The sequence below is a fragment of the Tamandua tetradactyla genome, chromosome 10 (genome assembly GCF_023851605.1).
Source record: "Tamandua tetradactyla isolate mTamTet1 chromosome 10, mTamTet1.pri, whole genome shotgun sequence".
Lineage (NCBI taxonomy): Eukaryota > Metazoa > Chordata > Mammalia > Pilosa > Myrmecophagidae > Tamandua > Tamandua tetradactyla.
In genome coordinates this window covers 45,636,712-45,661,393 of record NC_135336.1, presented here as the reverse complement: position 1 = coordinate 45,661,393, position 24,682 = coordinate 45,636,712, and the positions used below count along the sequence as shown (strand labels likewise).

General features: G+C 39.5%; 1 protein-coding gene across 3 annotated transcripts in view; it reads left to right on the top strand.

Annotated features, from left to right (window-relative positions):
* Positions 1 to 417: 417 nt before the first annotated feature.
* NXPE3 (neurexophilin and PC-esterase domain family member 3) overlaps positions 418 to 24,682 on the top strand; it is a 58,113-nt gene continuing 33,848 nt past the window's right edge. The window contains exons 1-4 of one of the 3 annotated variants that reach the window (XM_077118511.1): positions 425 to 521; positions 1,489 to 1,614; positions 4,779 to 4,953; positions 8,092 to 8,373. In XM_077118511.1, coding sequence (XP_076974626.1) covers positions 8,281 to 8,373 — 93 coding nt within the window. In that variant the 5' untranslated portion in view covers positions 425 to 521; positions 1,489 to 1,614; positions 4,779 to 4,953; positions 8,092 to 8,280. Of the gene's footprint in view, positions 522 to 1,488; positions 1,615 to 2,453; positions 2,535 to 4,778; positions 4,954 to 8,091; positions 8,374 to 24,682 lie in introns of those variants that run through there. The other 2 variants (XM_077118510.1, XM_077118512.1) reach the window with 2 other exon arrangements.

The following is a 24,682-nucleotide window of genomic DNA, read 5'->3' as shown; positions in this document are numbered from 1 at the left end:
TATAAGAATAAATCGATTAATGTCAAAGCAAGGTAAGACTCGGGGAGCGCCGACACCCGGCTAGTGCTTGGCAAATCATTCTGCTCCGCTACAGGCAACAATGAACTCCGCTATTGCAAAGACGGCCGGAGTAGGGACTCTGACGGTGAAAGTCACATTCGTCGGCGAGAACAAAGCCTTGAGGCGAATGCTCGCTGGGAAAACCCATCCATGAGGACGAGGAGAAGCAGGGTTGCGAGAAGGGCCACACCTCCGGCGGGTGGGGAAGAGCTCAGGAACCCCGAGGCAAGCAGGACGCCGGCGGGGCCGAGTGCTGGTCCGGACCCCGCACACGGCACTCGCGGATGTCAGTCAGCGCCCTCGCCCCGCCCCTCCCGGAGCTCGGCCAATCGTAAGCGGGGGTCGGGGGTGAGGCGACGTAACCGGGCGAGGAGAGCTGGGAGCCCGCGATCCGGCGCAGCCGCGGCGGGCCTGGGCGTCTAGAGTCCAGGTGGTGGGAGAGCGCGAGGAGAGACCAGGAGGTGAGTGCAGCGTTGCCGGCTGTGTGCGGGCGCCGGGCGAGGCCCCTGCCTTCAAAGCCACCGGTTGCCCGGCCGGGTGCGCGTGTCCTGGCCTGCGAATCTCCTCCCTCCGCGCTCTAGCTCCTCAGTCCCCGGCCGGGTGCGGAGGAGGTGCATCCCTGGGGGTCATAGCCTGGGCTCTGGGGCCTGGAAGGGGAGGCTCTGGCCGAAGGTGAAGGCAGAGTTGGAGCCTCAGGCTGCAGCTGTCTCGGACCCGCGGAGCCGGGGCCGCGGCACGTCCGGGGCAGTGACGGGGCGGGGCTGGGCGCGAGCATCTCCATCCTCAGTTTTCTGGGCTTGCTGCAGCGCTGGCTGGTGACCTCGGGGCGACGGGTGGAGACACCTTTCCTCCTATACCTTCCCCCATGCTTAGCGGGACGCTCGGCGACGCCTCCCTCAGGGCCTGTCTCCGTTCTCCTCGACGCTCCCGGCACTAGCTGCATCCTGGCTGACAGCGCTCTTGCACGGTGGACAGTTCGCGCTTTAGCGAGCTGCTGTATGGGATCAGATTCAGACGGTAAAGGGGAGAAAGGAGTCTGACTTCACTGGTGTGATGGGGAGACTCGGGCGTTCTTCGCTGCCTGCTCAAAGGTTACCGTGGTGGTGATGAAGGATTCTCAGGCAGGGTGTCTGGAAGCCGCTTGGGATTATACACAATTTGTGTTTAATTGTGCTGTGAATTTTTTCTTTTCATTATTTTCGCTAAGGAAGGATAGTTACCACATTCTCTTAACGATGGAAACTCACTGCTCTGGTGGGTCTCCTCCCTCTCCGTGCCAGTTATCGTGTGGAACATCAGAGTGTGTTGGAAGCTGGCGTGACTCCCAGACCCTGCTGAGTGTCTGATTCCACGCAGTGGAGGCTGCAGCACACTATTCCATAATGCTTGGGTTCTATTTTCCTTTGCCTGTGTTTACTGTCTTTCCAGGTCTGTTACCCTCACAATTTCCTTAAGCCTGATAAAATGCTGTTATTTGTTACTGAGAAAGGAAACAAAGGCATATATCGCTGATATGTCAAGTTGCCTTCAAGTTGGGTTGTCCCGCAGAACTATGTAAGTTAGAATTCAGATGTCAATTCTGAGAGGCTGTTTCTAGACCAACTGAAAAACAAATAACACCCTCTGGCCCCTCTTTACAAGTGGTTTTCTTTTTTAAGTAAATTTAATTTAAAATTTTAAACGTTTTTTATTGTTAAATATAACATATATACAAAGAAAAGAAACAAACAATGTAAGAAGAGACAGAACACATTTTAGAGTTTGTTATGGGCTACCATTCCACTGTTTCAGATTTTTTGTTTTAGCTGCTCCAGGCACTGGAGACTAGAAGAAATATATATTTTTCTTTTTTGTGAAAAATAACATATACTAAAAGGCAATAAATTTCAAAGCATATTGCAACAATTGTAGAACAGATTTCAGAGTTTGGTATGGGTTCCACCATTTTAGATTTTTACTTCTAGCTGCTGTAAGGTACTGGAGACTAAAAGAAATATCAAAATAATGATTCAGCACTCATGCTCATTTCTTAAACCTTACCTTCTCTGTATAATTCCACCGTCACCTTTGATCTTGCTCTGACTCTTTAGGGGTATTTGAGCTATGCCCATTTCTAACTTTTTCATGTTGGAAGGGGCTGCCGATAATATGGAATTGAAACTAGTTGATGTTTTGGAGAGGTTCTATGGTTTTCTTAACTGGCTGTATCTGGGATCTATTTAAAAAGCTATTTCTTGGACCCTAGTTTCACAGATTCTGATTTAATTGAATGGAACCTAGGGATTGATGTTTTTAAAAGCTTCTCATATGATAGTAATGTGCATTTAGGGTTGAGAACCAGCTGTCTACATTCCCATAGAATTTACTGCTGTGTGACTCTTTTTAACTGTATATATTTTCAAATAGTCTACTCCTAGTGTAATCTCCATGAAAGCATGGGTTCCTGTTTTGGTAGAAGCGCCAAGGAAGCCTAGGTGAGTCAGCATTTTGGGTGTATGAAGTGGTCATACATGAAGTAGAATTGGAATCTGGGGAAACAAACTCTGCCGACCACTGTTTTTGCTTCAGTTTTGTCCAAAGATTGAGCCTATTTGGTTGACCGGTCATTATCATGGTTTTGGATGGGTCTCCAGTTCTCCCTCTAGACCCTGTTCTGTTAAGGTCCAGGGTCTTACTCAGCATTCTGTAAAATATAGCTCCTCTTTTGAAAGCTTGAAATGTAAACTTTTAGGTTTGGACACATTCTATGTAAACTTGTGCTTTTGTTTTTTATATGGGGACCATATCTTCTGAATTAAAATTCCCAGATGCTTGCTCTGGAGGAGTACAGTTAGAATTATGTGGATAATGCGTCACAGTACTTAGGATGGGACTGTCCCAGAAACTGGAGATGTGTGGTTGTCTTCTATTAATAGTTTTTTTTTGGGGGAGGGGCCGGTTGAATACAAGGAAATATTTATTATTTATTAATGTCGGAGTTCACGAAATTTTTTTGTGTGGCTCACAATCAGAACACATCAAGTAGAATATCAATAAGATCAAAGAATTAGAACCAGGGAAAATATAAATAAGGGTACATAAATTTAAGATACTATATTCAATAAGGGATGTGTTTATTTGATCTCCTGTCATTTGCTTTTTTTAAATCAATTTTGACGTATATTCTGCACTATGATTGAAAAAATGTTACTTTGAAACAATGGTAGATTCACGGAAAGTTTCAAAAATAGTGTGAAAAGGTCCTGCGTACCCATAACCTAGTTTCTTCCACTGGGTTGCATTCACAATGTTATGCAATTATCACCATCAAATAATGTCTTTATGAAATGGTTGACTAAGAACATTAGCTCCCAGAAGGGTGAGGTTAGCTGCTTAATTTTATTTATTTAGTACTGAACTTAAAGAATTTTATTTATGTTACTGACAGTTTAATTCCAAATGATGTAAGTAACCCACTTGTAATTCTTTTGTGGGATGTGGATAGGAAGTCGGATAACTAATTGGCAGCCTAGAATTACTGCTATAGGCCATAAAGAGCTTAGGTTGGCTAGTGTATGTCTTATATTTGGAAGTAGTCTGATTCAAAATTTGACATGAGTCCCAACAAATATTGGGCCTCAAATGCAAGACAGGCCATGCATTTTACTTTTTTGCTTGTCCTTTGCACATAAAAATAAAGGAAGTGTAAGTGATAAACTGACACTTCAGAAAGACCTGAAAACAGGACTGCTCAAGTTTAGGGGTGAGTTTAAAGGAAGTAGTTGTGCTTTTAATAGCTGTGGTTTTTAATAAATGTGATTTTACTAGTTTTTGTTTGAGGGACGTGGTCAGGAATGAACAGTTGAAATATGAAAAAAAGACAAGAAGTGACCATGGACTGGTTGCTTCTAAGTTTTTTTTAGGCTGGAGGTCTCCCTTAATACATCCTTACATTTATCTTGTATTCTCCTGTTAGGAACTTGTGTGGTCCATACTCTAGGTATGGAGAGATGCAAGCTTTTCTTGTTCCTGTTTTACAGATAAAGAAACAGACTCCAATAATCATTTTAACCTTTTTAGAGCAGCAATAGAACTATTCCGCATGGAGTAATCATAACTTTAAAATCTATTCAAATAGCTTTTGTTTACTATAGTGGAAGGATGGGTCCTCTAACTAAATCTTTGTTCTAGTGTTTAAGAAAAATCACATATGAAGCTTTTCTGTGGTTTGTATATTTTTTCAGTTATATTGCTCTTTATAAGGTTTTTACCTTCAGCTAAAGAGAATAATTTGCTATTTTGAAGTTAATGAATATAGACAGCCGGTATTTTTTCTTTTAACTTTTTTTACTGTATAATATAACATATATACAAAACAAAGAAAGAAAAAAGAACTCTGCCACTGAGCCACTGTGGCCTGCCCTCAAAGAAAGAAAAAAGCAAAAGTTTTCAAAGCACTATTCAACAAGTAGTTACAGGACAGATCCCACAGTTTGTCATGGGCTACCATATGAGCCTCTCAGATTTTTCCTTCTAGCGGCTCCAGAACAAAGGAGGATAGCCAGTTGTTTTTTATTAATAAGGAAAGGAAATGTTTCTACTCCACTCCCTTCACTACATTGTACTTAAATCTGTGTATACATTTCTGTTTATAAAATTGTATTCTTAATTGCCAATGTTTTTATTTCATTTTTAGTATCTTTAATCTTTAAATCATATGGTTATTTCTGTTGAAACAGGAAGAATGGTATACAAATGAAAAGTCATCAACTTGTGCTTCCAATGTGGCAAGAAAAAAATAAGGGCTGCTGTCATTATTGCCTGGGTTCAGGATTTCGTACTGGAGTGAAAGTTAGATGTAAACTTTTAAGTTCAAGTGAACATTTCTTCTTGGAATTGGAAATTTCCGAAAAGGTAAATTACATTGAATGATACATATATATATTTTGAATGATATATTTTTATGTATTGGTTAGTCTGGGAAACTTCTTTCTAGAATTATTCCCACTCTGCACTATTGCTCTTACTTGGGTCTAAGGCGATTTGAAATACCAAATGATGTTTTCCTTTGTAAATTTTTTTTTTTGTTATAGTACCTAGGTTTGTATTTATGGGAAAATAACAGAATCCTCTTACTTTCTTCTTTCACTTATAAATCTTCATTGTAAATTGAATTTTTATCCTGATCTGATTTAATGCCTTATTTCTTCTCATGTCTTATCATGGGTTTTTATTTTTTTATTTTTTCTTTTTTATTAATTAAAAAAAACTAACAACAAACAAACAAAACCATAAGATATCATTCCATTCTACATATATAATCAGTAATTCTTAATGGGTTTTTATTTTTAAAAGCCAACTTTATTCTTATATTTGTGATATGTGACTCCAGGCACTGTATCTGGACATGAAGGAGAAACAAAAACTGCCCAGAGATGATCACTATTAATATTTTGGTGTATATATTTTCAGAGAAAGATCAATTTAGGCTACATCTACTTAGGTTTACAATTGGATCTCTCAAATATTAGCGCTCTACTTGCTTGTGGCAGGAAGTCATGTCTTTTCCAGGTATGACCTTCCAGGATGATTTTCATTGGGAGTCCCTGGCCATGACAGGCTTTGTGCATATTTGGATTGTTAACCCTTAGCCTGTAGTGTCTTTAGCTTTGGGGTCTGCTGTTCTTACCGTCCTTCTGCACCACTAGCTACTAATGTACAGCTGCTGACTGCCCCCCTAACCACACTGACAGCCTCTAAATTGTCTATATCCATCACAGGCCACGAACTGCTCCTGCCCATGTTGTAGCTGAGTTCTTGTGGAGAGTCATTTTTGGTTTTCTCCCTTGCTTGCCGTCAGGGAAACCCATAATTCTTATCACCAACTCTTTGAGAAGGGTTTCTACAGTGGAGCACTTGGGATTCTGGTGACAGAGTTATTACCTTTATTTCACAGCCGTTTCCTTCCTATAATGTACAGACACTTCAGAGTGGGTGGGTGGCTGAGTGTTGCAGAGGGATGGTGGTGTGGGTCATGAGATGGTTAAGTGCAGTTTTAGTTAAGTGCCTGGCAGGTTTAGTGCCTGGTATTCCTGCTGAGAGGCCAGAAGTGGTGTATTTATTTCCCCTCTTCAGCTGAAAAGGGAAAAACTACCTTTTGCCTAATATGGTATAAGCTTTTATGGGGAATTTCTGGCATATAGTACAGTGGCTGGTATGTAGTAGGCATCCATAATTATTTCTTGCATGAATTGTTGAATCAGTGCATGCCATGTGTTTTAGTTTGCTAGCTGCTGGAATGCAACATACCAGAGACAGATTGGCTTTTAATAAAAGGGGATTTATTTCATTAGTTTTTCAGAGGAAAGGCAGCTAACTTTCAACTGAGGTTCTTTCTTACGTAGGAAGGCGTAGGGTGATCTTTGCTGGCCTTCTCTCCAGGCCTCTGGGTTCCAACAACTTTCTCCAAGGTGATTTCTTTCTGTATCTCCAAAGGCCTGTACTGAGCTGCAAGTGCTGAGATGAGGTATGCTGAGCTGCTGGGGCTATGCTACCCTATGTTCTCTCATTTAAGCACCAGCTAATTAAATCAAACATCATTCATTACAGCAGGCGTGTCTCCTAGCAGACTGCAGATGTAATCAGCAACAGATGAGGTTCACATGCCATTGGCTCATGTCCACAGCAACAGAACTAGGTATCTTCACCTGGCCAAGTTGACAACTGAATCTAACTACCACACCATGTAAAAATCTAAATATGGGTGAGGGAATCAAAAAAGCACAATACATTGTTACCATTAAGGTGCTTAATCTCTAATATGTGGTTTCTGTTTTTTTTTTTTTTCTAAGTCATAGTTGGTATAGTCTAGATGGGGAGTCAGATACATACAGATGCAGAGATTATATTAATTATATTATTAATTGAAGCTATAGTTTACATTAGGGTTCTTTTTTTGTGTTTGTGCATTCTGAGTTTTTAAAAGAAATTTATTATAGTAACATACTTATAACATAAAATTTCCTATTTTAGCCACTTCCAACTGCATAATTTGCTGGTATTAATTACATTCACAATGTTTTAATACATCAGCACCATCTATTACCAAAACTTTTCCATCACTCCAAACGGAAACTCTACCAAATAAGCATTAAGTCTCCCTTCCTCACCCCCACACCCACTCCTTCCTTGGTAACTTGTATTCTAATTTCTGACCATATCAAATTTGCATATTTTAATTATTTCATATAAGTCAGATCATGCAATATTTGTCCTTTATTTGAAGTAATCTGGCTTATTTCACTCAATGTGATGTCTTCAGGGTTCATCCATGTTGTAGTATGTATCATAATGTCATTCCTTTATTACAGATGAATAATACTCCATTGTATATCTGTACCACATTTTGTTTATCTTTTCATCTGTTGATGGACACTTGGGTTGCTTCCACCTTTTGGTTGTTGTAAATATTGCTACTATGAACACTGGTGAACAAATGTTTTTGAGTCCCTGCTTTCAATACTTTTGGATATATATCTAGAAATGAGATTACTGGATCATATGGTAATTCTATACTTAACTTTCTGAGGAACCACCAAACTGTTTTCTACAATAGCTACACCATTTTACATTCCCTCCAACAATGCATGAGGGTTCTATTTCTTCACATCCTAGCCAACATTTATTTACCATTTTTTTTAAATGGCAGCCATCGTAGTGGGTATGAGGTGGTATCTCTATAGACATGTAAATTACTTTATATTGCAGTTTGTAAGAGTTTAAAGACATTTCTCTTTGCTCTTTTAAAACTTACAGCTGAAATGGTAATATGGCAAGCCTAACTGTATTTATACAGGAGCCTGGAGTTGTAAAAGGAAACTTTGAGAAGATTGTCTGGAAATGGAATAGATGTTACTGTGCTGTGGCCTTTTGCTTTGTCTTCATTGCACTGGGCCCTAGATAAGGTTAAGGAAGAGGAAATATGTTGCCTTTCCTCTTATCCCACACTTGGCTATTGCAATTAGTGATCTGTTTTCTTATCTTTCTTTAAAGGAGTTCTTTGAAGAAAAATGTGCTTCTTAAATTCCAGTCTCTCTTTACAAAGAACTCTTAAGGATACCAGCAGGAAATAAGCAGTTTAAACTGAAATCTCATCTGTAGTTCAGTAAAACAAAGACATGGAGTTTTGAAGAATGAAAGTAGCATGGTGTCGGCCATGGATGATCAAGACACAGCTAGACAATGTGGACCAATTTCTTCAAACTGCGGCTTTTCTGCTCTCTGCTTACAGCGTTGATGGTGGTGTTGGTAGTCATTAATGTCACTCAGGTGGAGGTGAGTACCCAGTTTTAACCAAGGAAGCCAAATGCAGGCATTTGGAGTTAACAGGCCTGGGGCATGTTGGTCATTAGGAACCTTTTCCTGATCACAGTTCTTGTTTCCATTTCTTTAATAAGTGTTTATGGTGACTGTTATGGCCATATGCTGTGCTAGTCATTGAGGGTGCAGTAGAGAAGAAGACAGACATGATTTCTTTTTTTTTTTTTTTTTTAAATTTTTTTTATTAATCAAAAAAAAGAAAAGAAATTAACACAACATTTAGAAATCATTCCATTCTACAAATGCACTCAGTAATTCTTAGTATCATCACATAGATGTATGATCATCATTTCTTAGTACATTTGCATCGATTTAGGAAAAGAACTAGCAAAACAGCAGAAAAAGATATAGAGTGTTAATATAGAGAAGAGAATTAAAATAATAATACTAATTATATATATATATAAAAAAAGGAAAAAGAAAAAAAACAAAAACAAAAGATACAAACACACAAACAAACAAACAAACAAAAAACCATATTTCAGGTGCAGCTTCATTCAGTGTTCCAACCTAGTTACATTGCACTTAGGTATTATTGTGCTGTCCATTTTTGAGTTTTTGTATCTAGTCCTGTTGCACAGTCTGTATCCCTTCAGCTCCAATTACCCATTATCTTACCCTGTTTCTAACTCCTGCTGGTCTCTGTTACCAATGATATATTCCAAGCTGATTCTCGAATGTCGGTTCACATCAGTGGGACCTTACAGTATTTGTCCTTTAGTTTTGGGCTAGACTCACTCAGCATAATGTTCTCTAGGTCCATCCATGTTATTACATGCTTCATAAGTTTAGTCTGTCTTAAAGCTGCATAATATTCCATCGTAGGTATACGCCACAGTTTGTTTAGCCACTCGTCTGTTGATGAACATTTTGGCTGTTTCCATCTCTTTGCAATTGTAGATAATGCTGCTATAAACACTGGTGTGCAAATGTCCGTCTGTGTCTTTGCCCTTAAGTCCTTTGAGTAGATACCTAGCAGTGGTATTGCTGGGTCGTAATCCATTCTGCCATTCTCTATCTTTTGATTGGGAAATTCAGTCCATTAACTTTTAGTATTATTACTGTTTGGATAATATTTTCCTCTACCATTTTGCCTTTTGTATTATATATATCATATCTGATTTTCCTTCTTTCTACACTTTACTCCATACCTCTCTCTTCTGTCTTTTCGTATCTGACTCTAGTGCTCCCTTTAGTATTTCTTGCAGAGCTGGTCTCTTGGTCACAAATTCTCTCAGTGACTTTTTGTCTATAAATGTTTTAATTTCTCCTTCATTTTTGAAGGACAATTTTGCTGGATATAGGAGTCTTGGTTGGCAGTTTTTCTCTTTTAGTAATTTAAATATATCATCCCACTGTCTTCTAGCTTCCATGGTTTCTGCTGAGAAATCTACACATAGTCTTATTGGGTTTCCCTTGTATGTGACAGATTGTTTTTCTCTTGCTGCTTTCAAGATCCTCTCTTTCTCTTTGACCTCTGACATTCTAACTAGTAAGTGTCTTGGAGAACGCCTATTTGGGTCTAATCTCTTTGGGGTGCGCTGCACTTCTTGGATCTGCAAATTTAGGTCTTTCATAAGAGTTGGGAAATTTTCAGTGATAATTTCTTCCATTAGTTTTTCTCCTCCTTTTCCCTTCTCTTCTCCTTCTGGGACACCCACAACACGTATATTTGTGCGCTTCATATTGTCATTCAGTTCCCTGATCCCCTGCTCAAGTTTTTCCATTCTTTTCCCTAAAGTTTCTGTTTCTTTTTGGAATTCAGATGTTCCATCCTCCAGTTCACTAATTGTAGCTTCTGTCTCTTTAGATCTACCATTGTAGGTATCCATTGTTTTTTCCATTTTTTCTACTTTGTCCTTCACTCCCATAAGTTCTGTGATTTGTTTTTTCAGATTTTCTATTTCTTCTTTTTGTTCAGCCCATGTCTTCTTCATGTCCTCCCTCAATTTATTGATTTGGTTTTTGAAGAGTTTTTCCATTTCTGTTCGTATATTCAGCATTAGTTGTCTCAGCTCCTGTATCTCATTTGAACTATTGGTTTGTTCCTTTGACTGGGCCATATCTTCAATTTTCCGAGCGTCATCCATTATTTTCTGCTGGTGTCTGGGCATTTGATCAGATTTCCCTGGGTGTGGGACCCAGCTGGTTGAAAGCTTTTTCTGTGAAATCTCTGGGCTCTGTTTTTCTTTTCCTGCCCAGTAGGTGGTGCTCGTGGCGCTCGTCTGTCTGCACGGCAGTCGGCCCGGGAAACCGCGCGTGGAGGCGGGGGTCGCTGGCCGCCGCAGACATGATTTCTTAAGGAGCTCACATTCTAAGTGTGCATGGGAGAAAAAAGAATGATTGTAATAATCATTAATATAATAATTGATAATTAGAGCTCGTGAAAATGCTATTTAAAGAAAAAAAAAAGAAAGAGAGCTACTTTAGGATAGCTTCCTGGTGATGAAGGGAAAGCCTCTTTTAAGAAGGGACCTTTTGACACCTGGCAAAAAGCTGGAGTATCTCAGTGGATGGAGTTGATGAGTCTGTTTTGAAGATTATTGTATGGCCCTCAAAGGTAGGAACTGTGTCATACTGTATTTCCCTCAAAACTGCCTGGCACTAAGAAGGTACTTGATCATACTGCCCCCATGCCCTCCCCCACTACGTATCAAAGAAGTTTGTGGAGTAGTTTTTATACAAAAGAATGTTGCCTTTTTTACTTTGTGACCCTCTGGTATTTCTCAGATTACAGTTTCAGCTGAACTAAGGCATGTCTTTGCTTATTGGGTTTTATTAGCATAAGAAACTCTCTTTAAAGGTTTAAGAGTTTCTCAATCCACCTACTGGACTCATTTTGTGGTTTTGAGTAGAACACCTAATCTCACTGTGAAATGGGCACACCAGGATCCCACAGACATATTTTGTGAGCCATTAGGAAAATGCGTAAGGCACTTACAAAAATGCAAAGTGATTCTGTTAAAGATTTCCTGTTAATAATGATATTGAAGTTAAAGGCTGGGTATATCTTCTTACTTTTATTTGCTTAAATTGTTATATGTTTTGCTAGAGAGAAGACAGTACCACTTGCACACTGACAGTGCCTGGCCTATACTTGGAAGCTATCAAGATGTTTTTAGATATTATAGAAGATTCTTATCTCTTAACAGAGTTTTCTTTACTTTTCACTTTTTAGAAGGTGGTTATTTTTCTTTTGGTTCTTTTCCCTATCGATGTGGGCCTTAGTTCTGATGAAGTCAAGTATTTAAAATAAGGCCACTTCGCAGGTATCAATTTTGTCTTAATATAACATGGTATTAATTAGGATGTAAGTACCATGTAAATAATGCTGCTATGAACATTGGTGTGCAAATACGTAGGATACATATATATATAGGATATATTATTATATATTATTGATAACAGTGATATTTTCTGTCTGTTACCAGTAATGGTGCTTTAATTTCCTAGGCTGTTTAAAGCAGATACCATAAAATGGGTTAGCTTAAACAATGGGAATTTGTTCGCTTACAATTTGAGGCCACGAGAATGTCCAGATCAGGACATCAGCAAGTGATGCTTTCTTCCTGAAAACCAGCTGTCAGCAGTCCTTGGCTCCTCTGCCACATGGCAAAGCTCATGGCAGCATCTGCTGGTCTCTCCCTTCTCCTCCTGGTCTGTCAGTTTCTCATTCTTTCTGCTGTGACTTTCTCCTCTTTGTAATCATTCCATTTATAAAAGACTCCAGTAATAGAATTAAGCCCCATTCTTAATGAGGTGGTTCACATCTTAGCTAACCTTGTCAAAAGATTTTGCTTAGAATGGGTTTACACTCACAGGAATGGATTAGATTTAAGAACATGTGTTTCTGGGGGTACATATAGCTTTAAACCACCACAATAAGTCAAAGCCTCAATAAAGAATCATTTAAGTAAAAACATTTGTAAGTTATTTTTGTAACTGCTTCAGAAAATTTCTTATAAATAATACAGAACATACCAATGTAGAGGAGTTATCCTGGGTTTTCCATTCTCCCCCAGACTATATCCACAGCTAAGTGTGTGGAAATCTGACTTCCATAATGGTGACAAAAATGTCCTAAAAGATCCTTAAGAAAAATAAATTCTTGATGATTCCTTGACTAAGTAGGAACATAGAATTTCAGTCCATCCTCCAAAGTTTTCAGCCAGTGGGATATTTTAGCTAGGCTTTCAGATAAAAAGCTCAGCCATTTAACTATCATCCTCTGAACATTCCAGTTTACTGTTTTTATAATATTTAGACAGTTTATGAAAGATGAGTGTAGCAACAGGTGCTCTACTTAGTGACAGTTTGTGCTGAACAACTCAGAACAGTGAGTTAGAAATCTTATTTTGATTTTAGAGAAAAAGTGGATTACAGGAGAAGCCTTCATACAGAAGAGTGATGTTCATAGAGAAAGGAAATAAAATAATATCTAGTATATTCCAGGAAGGTCTGTTAGAGATTTATTGATAAAGAGCTGTTAAAGAGGGAAGGGTGTGAGAACTGGTTTAGTATATATGAGTCCCATTAAGAATTGTAAAGTAAGTTCACAATGGGAGGAAGAATAAAAAAGGAATTAGTAAATAAATACAGGGTTCAAAGAATGTAAATGAAAAGTATCTTGAAATTATCATGGCTCTCCCACATTTTATAGAAAAAGTAACAAGCCATAAGTGACAACACCAAATCAACCATGCTGATATAGAGAGATGGGATTTAATTAAAGACTTTCTAGGAAAGTAGGTATCACTATCACTCCTTCCCTTCCACTACAGTAATAATTGTGGGCGTGCTAGAGTGCATGGTGAAAATGTTTCTCAGGCTGGTAAGTATTATGGAGATGGGAAGGGAGCTTTCTAAATGTATGTTGGGAATCTGGAATTTAAACTCGCTGTGACCGAAGATATGCTAAAATCAGCCAATTCAGATTGTTTGCATCCAAGTGAATTCTTTAGGTGAAATTGTATACCTACCTACAGAAACATTTTTGTTAATTGCTATTTCTATCAGTATTTGAGTATCTACTTGTTGCCTATAGTGGTGAGTATTCAAAAATAAATGAGAAACAGTCTGATCATCTTGGACTTGCCATATAGAAAAGGGCAGGCCTGTAAACAGTTGACTCCAGGATGATAAGGTGTGGTTCTGTGGAGGTACAACCTTAGGCTTTCATGTCAGACAGCTCTGCCTCCAGATCTAGTTTCTTCCCCTTTATTAGCTATGAGATCTAAGATAAGTTACCCTCTAGGTTTGTAAAATGGGGGTGCAACTATGTTACAGGATTGTTGGAAGAATTAAATAGAATAATGTATGTGAAGTGCTTAGTTCATGTAAGTGCTCACTGAACAATAAAATAAAATACATAACTTATTAAAAATAAATGTTCACTGAATATTAGTTGATATATTATAAGCAAAAGGTATAAGAGCAGACATCTGGAGGAGGAGGCACCTAGCTCTGCCTTGAGGAGGTAGGGGGAGTGTTTTCTACTTAGAACTGAGACCAAGGAGTAGATGTTTGCAATGGATAGAGGTATTGGGGTTGGGGATGATCATTTTCAGTACAGAAAATAGCATTAACAAAGTTAATGAACATATGCCACAGCTTATTATACTGGGGGAGTGGCATGTGATATGGTTTGGTGGCTATTCTAGGAGAGATGGGGCTGTGGCCAAGATGAGGCAGCAGCAGGGGCCAGATCAGGAAATGAAGATTAATCGTTAGATATTATGCCGAATGGGTTGAGACTTAGCCATATCTGTGGGCATCTCTTACTTAAAAAACAACAACACTTTTTTGAAATACAATTCACATACTATTAAATTCACCTGTCTGCATTGTACAATTCAGGGTTTTTAGTATATTTCCAGAGTTGTGCAGCCATTACTATAATCTAATTTTAGAACAGTTTTCATCATCCTGAAAAGAAACTTTGTGCCCATTAGCAGTCACTCCATATTTCCCCTCCCTTCCTAGGCAATGACTACTGTACTTTCTGTTTTTATGTATTTGCCTATTATGAACATGTCATAAGAACAGGGTCATGCAATATTTGTTCTTCTCTGACTTCTTTCACCAAGCATAATGGTTTCGAGGTTCACTTTTTTTATTGCCAATATTATTCTCTAGCATACCACATTTTGTTTATCCATTCCTCAATTAATGGACATTTAGGTTTTTCCACATTTTGTGATTATAAATAATGCTACTATGAACATTTGTGTAAAAGTATTTTGAGGGCATATGTTTTCATTTCTCTTGGATAGATACTTAGGAATTAAATTGATGGATCATGTGATAGCTTTATGTTTACATTTTCATTTTGGTTAACCTGTTAAAAATTTTAACTTCTTACTTGGGCATAGTTTCAAATTTTCAAAGAGATGCAAGAATGAGAGTGGTATGAAGAATACACCTATACCTTTTACCCATATTCACTAGTTGTTAACATTTTACCCCATTTACTGTATCATTTGGGCTGGTGTGCACTCTCTATCCCTCCTCCTCCCCTGGCCCCCTTTTTTCTGAACTAATTGAAAGTAAGTTGTATGTTTAATGTTTGAAAACCTCCCAAATTAGTTTACAAAGTGGTTGCAGCATTTTACATTCTTTTTTTTCTTTTATTTTTATTCTATACATGTTTTTGCGGCATTTTACATTCTTATATACCAGCAATGTATGAGAGTTTCAGTTTCTCCACATCCTAACACTTGTTATTATATTTTTGCTTATAGCCATTCTAGTGACTATGAAGTGGTATCTCATTGTAGTTTTGATTTGCATTTCCCTGGTGACTAATGATGCTAAGTATGAAGAATACACCTGTACCTTTTACCCATATTCACCAGTTAACATTTTACCCCATTTACTTTATCATGTGCTCGTTGGCCATTTGTGTATCTTTGGAGAGATATCTATTTGAACCTGTTTCTTATGTTTTAGTTGGGTTGTCTTTATTATTGAGTCCTAAGAGTTCTTCATAATTCTGGATACATGTATATGATTTGTAAATATTTTTTTCCAGTCTGTGGGGTTTTTTGATTATGCAAAACTGAGTTCATTAGATTTGCTGAGAAAGGGAGAGACAGAGTCTCAGTAGTGACTTAACTGGTGAAGTAAGGGGTTTTGAGGTTGTAGTTAGTGTTAAGGGTTTTTTTTCACCTTTTGAGGGGGTTTATAGGTCTACAGAAAATTCGTGTAAAAATTACAGTATTCCCATATACCCTCTGTTGTTGAAACTTTGCATTAGTGTGGTACCCTTGTTATAGTTGATGAAAGAATATTATAATTGTACTATTAACCATATCCATAGTGTTTAGGTGTGTTTCCCCCAATATATCTGCTTATTATTACTGCTTTGCATCAGTGTGATACATTTATTATATTCATGAAAGAACATTTTTATACCTGTACTCTTAACTGTAGTAGGGCATCCCTTACTGTAGGGTTCACTGTGTTGTACAGTCCTGTGTTTTGTCTTTTAATTTTTATTCCCAGTACACACATATGACCCTAAACTTCCCCTTTTAACCACATTCATATACATAATTCAGTGATGTTAACTATACTCCCAGTAATGTGTCTATATCATCACCATCTATTTCTAAAACTTCACATACGTTTTTCTAGTGTATAGAAATACTACTGATTTTTACGTGTTGAACTTGTATCAGCCACTTTATTGGACTCATTTGTTAGCTCTAGTAAGTTTATTGCAGGTTTTTCAGGCCTTTCTGTATATAGGATCATGTCTTCTGCAAATACTAAAGTTGAACTTCATGCTTTCTTCTCTTGACTGAATTTTTTTTTTTTTTTTTTTTTGGCTGATTACTCTGGCTAGAACTTCCAGCACAATGTTGAATAACAGTGGTGAGGGTGGGCAACCTTGTCTTGTTCCTGATCCTAGAGAGAATGCCTTCTTCTGTCATCTCTGAGTACGATGTTATTGATGGGTCTTTCATATAAGCTGTTTGTCATGTTGAAGAAGTTTCCTTCTGTTTCTAGTTTTTTAAGTGTTTTTATCAAGAATAGGTGCTGGACTTTTTAAAGGCCTTTTTTTGCATTGACTTTTTTTTTTTTTTTTTTTTTTTTTTTTTTTTTTAAAGGAAAGACAGAGAGAAGGAAGGAAGGATAGAAGGAAGAAAGGAAGGAAGAAAGGGAAACATTTTAAAACATTTTCTTGTTTTATTGTATTCTGTTTCTCCGTTTTTGTTACATGGGCTGGGGCCGGGAATCGAACCGAGGTCCTCCGGCATAGCAGGCAAGCACTTTGCCCGCTGAGCCACCGCGGCCCGCCTGCATTGACTTTTTAAAGGCCTTTTTTTGCATTGGTTGAGATGATCATGTTTCTCCCCCCTTAATTTTATTAAGGTGATGTGTTAGATTAATTTGTATTATGTTGAACACCTTTGCATACAGGGATAAATGCCACCTGATTATGGTTTATAACTCTTTTAATATACTGTAGGTTTTAGTTTGCTAGTGCTGCTGGAATTCAATACAGCAGAGATGGATTTGGCTTTTGTAAAGGGGATTTATTTAGTTAAAAATGTACGGTTCTTCAGAAGAAAGGCAGATAGCTTTCATCTGAGTTCTTCTGTCACATGGGAAGGTACATGGTGACATCTGCTGGCCTTCCCTCCTGGCTTCTGGGTTCAAACAGCTTTCCTTTGGCTGATTTCTTTCTGCATCTCCAAATGTGTGGGTCTTGAGCTGGCGCTGAGTTGCATTGTGCTGAGCTCCTTAGAGCTCTCCTCAGCTGTTTCTCTCTCTTCTGACTTCTTTTAGGCTTCACTCATTGCAGAAGGCACTCCCCTTAGCTGACTGCAGACATAATCAGACATAGATGAAATTCACATGTTGATGACTTAAGAAACAGAAAAAGTGGGCACCTTCACCTGGCCAAGTTGGCACCTGAACCTAGTGATCACAGATATGGTTCGCCTAGGTTTTATTCATATATTCATATGGGATATTGGTCTCTAATTTTCTTTTCCTGTGATATCTTTTCTGATTTAGGTGTAAGGGTAATGTTGACCTCAGAATGAGTTGGAAGTTTTCCTTCTTTTCAGTTTTTTTTGGAAGAGTTTGAATGGTTTGTTGTTAACTCATCCTGGAATGTTTGGTAAATCTCACCAGTGAAGCCATCTAGTCCTGGGCTTCTCTTTTTTGGGACATTTTGGATTACTGTTTCAGTCTCTTACCTAGTCACTGGTCTGTTGAGATCTTCTATTTCTTTTTGAGTCAGTATGGGTAGTTTGTGTGTTTCTAGGATGGACAGCCACAATGTGCACTCTAGTCCATAGTTTATGATGGCTTTAAAAGTGATCCTGGAGGGGGCAGGCCATGGTGGCTCAGCAGGCAGGTCTCTTGCCTGCCATGCCAGAGAACTGGGTTCGATTCCTGGTGCCTGCCCATGCAAAAAAAAAAAAGTGATCCTGGGTGGTGTCCAGAGACCTGGGTTCAATTCCCAGTCCATGTACTTCCCAAACAAACAAAAATTCAGCAAATAGTTTTGCAATAAGGGGATACTCACGTGGAAAAAGAATGAAATGTGAACCCCCTGATATAGCATACAAAACAATAAGTGATCCTAGGTGTTTCTTCTTTGGTTTTTAATCTAGAAGAATGGCAGGCTTTAAGCAAATTGACCTCTTTGCATTCTTTTTCATTTGCAAGTAAAATTTGGGTGGCTTAACACTAAGTGTCTGGTAATTCTTGGATTGGGCTGCCTAGGTCAGTCAGCTGGTGATGGATAATTGGCATGGTTACCCAGGGAATAAGGGCCGGATGGGAGAGGAACAGGGAAAGGGTGGAAAAAGAATGGGGATCTGTTGTGTATGATTTGGCCTTTTATGGTATGTCATAACCTTACAGTAACTGGAAAGGAGAGAGAGACTGAAGCTGGAACATTTTTTTAAAAGCAAACAGTAGGTAAGGGAAAATTTTCGGTCAGCTTTTTTCTCTTTATGCTACTTTTTAATGAATAACACCATGTGCCCCTTTAAAGTGAAAGCTCCAAATGAGAGTCTTTCAAATGAAAATATCTGCATATAAGTTAAAATGAGAGGGGAAGAAAAATATAGGATCTAAGAAAAGCATTAAAAATTTTTGTATTCTGGAATTATTTCTATCTTATATAAGATCTTGAAGTGATTTTGCCAAGGTGGGGAGTCTTGGGCCTTGTTTAAGTGGTTTGCACCTGAGGAAATGCTAGTTAATAAGGAGAGAAATGGTTGATTTTGCCTTATTATTTTTTTTTTCCTTCACTTTAACTAGGCTGTGTTGTTTCTGTCCTTTGAGGGAAGAACAGTGATAAATGGAATTTTGTGAATCCTCACATGAATGTCTAAGAGTTGGCTAGCTGGTTCCATGCTGAGAACTATGAGATTGAGGCTTCCACTATCTGGCATATACTCCCCTGGCTCACACTCTGTTATATCTGTTCTCATTCTGGAACCAGGCTTACTTGTGCTCAGACCACCAAGACCAATGTTGATGTTAGTGTGAGGATTAGAAAGGAACCCGCTATATGGAGCAACAAGCTAGCTCTCCTAGTCATCCTGGAATTTCTTTGGAAGATGTGATTAATTGGTTTATCATACCCTCCTTGCTTGGGCCTGTGCTCTCTGAATAGGTGGGTGGCTGCCTGGTAATTGACCAGGGAGCCAGACCAGATGGCAGTAGATGCCTGCCTGTTAACCCAGCATATTATGAGACATGCACAATGGGTTAGCAGCTATCCCTTTCTCTTGGGTTCTTTGCTTGCTAGGCTATATTCTTGTGGCTATTAGAGCAAGGGGTCCTGCAGGATGCCATAGATGGGATCTTGAATGGAGAGCTTTAGAAAAAATATAAAGTAGAAGGAGGGGCAATGGCTTGACATCACCAGTCTGCCCCTGCCAAACCCCCTCCCCACAATCCCCATATATGGGTGATAGAAGAGGAGAAGGAGCTTAATGTTTTCTTACCTTTCCCTTTGGCCCCGACTGAGGAGCCTGACCCCTGGGAAGGAAAGTCCATTTTACCCAGACTTGACCAAATTAAAAATGGCTTAGCATGGGGCCTAGGATCCTGTCACCAACCCTCCTGCTGTACCCCTCTATCCCCCCACTCCGTAAAACCAAAAGCCGTATGTCCCAGTGTGTTTGTAATTTGGGGGCAGTGAACAAACCTTTATAGTGCTTTTGGATCACACTCACTTGGGCTCCTAGGAAGTGACTTGCTTGTATGAGTAGTTGGCAGAGGTTCCCCTCATCAGTGATCCTTTTCCAAAAACAGATGAGAGCTCTTCCCTCCCTGCATTGCCAGCCTGGGATCCCTGACTCAAGGGATACCCCATTAGATGCTCAGTGCTGGTTCAGTGATGGATTAGCCAGGCTGAAGCCATCCAGTGTACATTGGACAGCAGCTGCTGTTTCTCTTGCTTTGGGCAGACTGTATACCACCTCTAGCATGAGAAAAAGTGCTCCATGGACTGAACTGCTAGAGGTCCTCTTACCTTGGAACATCTGGACCCAAGCACACCTGTTTACTGACTCATGGACCATCATCAGTGACTTAACAATCTACTCAGGATCATGGAGGGAACAGGATTGGAGAATTAAATGTTCTCTGGTGTTGGAAAGGGACCTCTGGAAACGATGACATGTAAAGGCACCATTTACGTTACCCATGTTGATTTATATGGCAAGAATCGACATCATGATGAATATCACTGGAACAACCTAGCTGAGAAAGGATGCATTGATCTCCCTTTTGACCACAAGAAGGCTAGACATCCTTCTGGGACAGAGGCAGAAGATGAGCCCTTTCTGGAAAATGAGGGCAATGAACTTATCCTTGATGACATCCATGAAACAGCTGAAATTCCTATGGCTGCTTCTGCTGCTATGTGGATCCACTGCTGAACTGGACATGAAAATTCTGACACCATAAAATTATGGGCAAAGGAACACAGTCCCTTTCTCATGAAATAGGTCCAGTCTGCCATTTACTAATGTGAGAGATGTCATCTATAAACCAGAGCCGGAAAAGGGCATTTTTCCTTTTCTGGGATTGTGGAGAACTCAGTGGTTGCCTAAAAAAGGTGCTTTGATGTCTATATCTGACACCTCTCTTATTGGATGGACTGTCTGCCTTATTTCGATTCTCTGAAAGCTGATTTCAGCAGTTCCCTGCAGGGAAACACCTCCTTATCCTGCTTCTTAGTACAGGGAGGGGATGATGGTGGGGGAGGAACCTAGACTTTGCAGCCCTTCTGCCCTTATACCCATCAAGATGAAGATTGGCCCTGAAAGGAAGTAAGAACACACCAGTTGGGACTCTCCTTTTTAGTCACTGTCAGGATCTCGCTTTTTACCCCATTACACCCTACACATAATTCCTGAGATGAGTGGAGGTTGGGCTGCCAGGTGGAAGTGTGGTATGATGGAAGCCAGCCTATAAGTGATTAACATACATGGGGTGACAGTCAAGTGGGCTGGGTCCATGGGGTCGTACAAACACATACTGGAGGTTAGGGGACAGTGCCTTCCTCTGATTGGGTCACCAGTTCCCTTGGGAGTAGTCATGGGATACTTTTGAAGAGTCTTCTGACAACTCCCATCTGTCAGGGGAGAGCAGATGTGGGCAAGGCACTCATCCGTGGGAATGAGGTGAGAAATAGCTCAAGGCAAGGGACAGACAGACTGGGTGGCCTTAGAGGGAAAAGATAAGCTACTGTAATTGGGCCAAGAAAAGTGTCTCGCATGGGAGGTGGGTGCATGATCACCCTGTTGGGACTGGTTGCTGCTATTTCTTGTTTGTCAAGATTTGACCCAGTAGTGATCTAGTAGGAAAATACCTTCACTCAACTCAACTGGGTCTTCTGTATGACCCCTTCCTCTCTCTCCCTGCTTTGTCAAGACCAATTTACCACTTAAGGAGCTGATTTTCCCTGCCTTATATGTGTACTAACATCAGGAAATCCTTCATGTACACCTTGTGATAAAGTTAACAGCACAGCAGTTGGCTATATGCTCTTCTCCAACCCCCTGGGAAACATGTCGGGATACAACTCTGTATATAATAAAACTGTCAAATGACTGTCATTTTTTGCTGGCATCCCTGAGATGAACAGTGATTTTCCAGGGGTGACTTGCATCCCACCAAGGGTTATCTCTTTTTGTGGAGGAAACAAAACCTCCTCTGTTTGGTTCCCATCCTGCTTAAGTTGTTGGACAGTAGTTGAGCAATGTACTCTCAGGTTTCTGATTGTCCCCTTGAAACATGCCTACTGTTTGCGAAGAGTACAGGTTGTATATGGGACCTCTTCATCTGCCTCTTGGGGAATTGAGGGGCATGGATGTGGTCATTATTCCAGACAGGCTGATTACCCTGTTTGGAATAATGGTATGTGTAGGGATTCATCAGAGCCTTCTCTAATGTACTGCAGCCACTGGTGTTCCCAAACTTCTGTCAGCAATAGAGCTGCAGATCTGTCTCTGCTTTCATGTCTGAGGTGGGAGGTGGGTTTATGTTGTGAAGGTTAATGCAGAGGAGAATAGGTTAGGGCTGGTTAGAGGCTGAGGAGTGATCTGCTGAGGGACGTTACTGACACTCACCAGCCATCTCCCAACTTCGCTTATTTTCCTCTGTTCCCCCTCTCACTTCTTCATGTGCAGGTATTCAGATTGTTTCCAATTTGCAAGAGAATGCAAGCTGCCTGGGGGAGATGTTAAATACCAAACAGCCCCTACTGTTTGCCAGGATACAAAGGTTGTGTGATGCATGTTTTTGCTCCTTGGTAGGGCCCCATCTTCTTGGGTTATATACATATCCAGCAGTTGGGCAGCACAGGTTGCCCCTCGGCTCTGATGTGAAATGGGGCATTTTGCTCCTTTTATCTACCTGCCCTTCTGTTTATTAAAAAAATAATTAATAAATAGTACAAACAACTTCCAAGAATAGGGAATTGCAATGAGTGCATGATAGGGCTCTCTCCCCATGTGTCAGCGTTCTGTAAGAAACAGAACCAACAGGAAAGATCTGTAAATACAAGATTTATAAAAGTGTCTCATGCGACTGTGGGAGTGGAAGAGTCCAAAATCTTGGGGACAGGTTGTGAAGCTGATGCCTCCAGTGAAGGGTCTGGATGAACTCCACAGAAGAAGCTTACTGACTGAAGTCTCTTTTCTCCCTTGAAAGCCTTCAACTTGGGTTTGTTCTGGTGCCTACCCATGCAAAAAAAAGAAAAAGGAGGCCTTCAATTGATTGGATTATCTGTTGTTTGGGGACAGGCCTTAGTTGGTTGCAGAAGTATTCAGCCACAGATGCAGTAAACTGACTGATGATTTATCAACCAGCCACAAAATACCTGTGCAGCAAAGATCAGATCAGTGGTTGCCTGACTAAGCAACTGGGCTTAATCACTTGGCCAAGTTGACACCAGAACCTTACCATCACATCCCGTTCTTCACTCTTATTGTTCTCCTTGAATATTACTACTTGTTTTTAATTACTTGAGTGCTTAGTGTGGAGCAAGTTGCTCCATGGTGGGTTGCTACACAGACTTGGAGCAGAGCAAAAATTTTCAGCAAATGACTGCTTTGTTACTTATATAGCACAAAAGGTCCCAAGACGAGGGGAAGAAATTTTATGTGGCCGGTCTCCTGAGGTGGCCAAAACTGGTTGTATTGTGGTTGGTAAATGGCAGCTCTGCATGCCCCACTATACGTCTGAGAACAGTGATGAATTTATACTGTTTGAATGTGGTATTTATCCACTCTGGGGAGAGGGGGCCTTGTTGAATTCCTGCCTTGATTAGCATCTGGTGCTGCTTGTTCCCGGTTTCTGGGTTTAAAGTCTGGTCAGATCTTTTCATTAGACTTAACATTTCCCTCAGGTTGTGGAATGGAAACAGATTGAATAAGCATCACGCAATAGAAGAGGGGGCAGGGGGCAGGGATAGGTAAGGGTTAGGAGATGATAGCTGAGAGCTTGTCCATGAATTCCTTGGCAGTCAGCACTGATTATACATTATATATTTATATCTTGATTTCTCTATCTCCCGACCCCTCCACAGAGGTAGTATAGCCCTCGATAGATGTGGTTAAAAACACATCTGAAGTCTGACCGCCTGGGTTCTTATCCTGGCTCTGCTGGCTTATAACTTTCATGACTTGGGCAAATAGTTGAGCCATTCTTTGCTTCAGTTTTCTTGCCTGTAAAATGGGCATAATTGGAAGACAACTTTTGAGGGATAATTTGAATACTGAATTTAAGTGTTAATCAGTGCCTGGCACATGATAAGTACTCAGTAAATGTTGGCTGTTTGTGCAGCTGCTGTTAAGATAATGAAAGATGAGTCCTGCTTACACTTTCTCTTGTCTTCTCTAAAATTTGTGAAATTATTTTCATTTTTGTTGCTGTCTTTATAACATTAAATAATGTATTTAGGCCTTTTTTCCCCCAACAGCTTTAGATAGTGTATCTTACCTCCCTACTGTGAGGAAGACATACTGTCCTACAGATTTTACACTTGGTTTCTTATAATTATAATATTACTTTTGCACTGAAAAATTTTATAATCTTTAGATTTATTGCTGTAACTATAATTAAGGCTAATGTACATTCTTTATGGATTAACTTGGTTTTTTTGGATTTAATTTTTTTCTTAAAATTTTTAGCAGCTTTATTTTTTTTTATTCAACATAACAATATACAAACACAAACATTCTTACCATTTGATCATTCCATTCTTGATATATAATCAGCAACTCATAATATCATCACATAGTTATATATTCATCATCATAATAATTTCTTAGAACATTTACATCAATTCAGAATAAGAAATAAAAAGAAAACAGAAAAATATTCATACATACCATACCCCTTACCCTTCCTTTCATTGATCACTAACATTTCAGTCTACTAAATTTAGCATTTATTCCCCCATTATTTATTTGTTTTTAATCCATATGTTTTACTCATCTGTCCATAAGGTAGATAAAAGGAGCATCAGATACAAGGTTTTCACAATCACACAGTCATGTTTTGAAAATATATCATTATACAATTGTCTTCATGAAACATAGTTACTGGAACATAGCTCTACATTTTCAGGCAGTTCCTTCCAGCCTCTCCATTACATCTTAACTAAAAAGGCGATATCTATATAATGCATAAGAATAACCTCCAGGATAACCTCCGGCATAACCCCTCAACTCTGTTTGAAATCTCTCAGCCATTAACACTTTATTTTGTCTCATTTCTC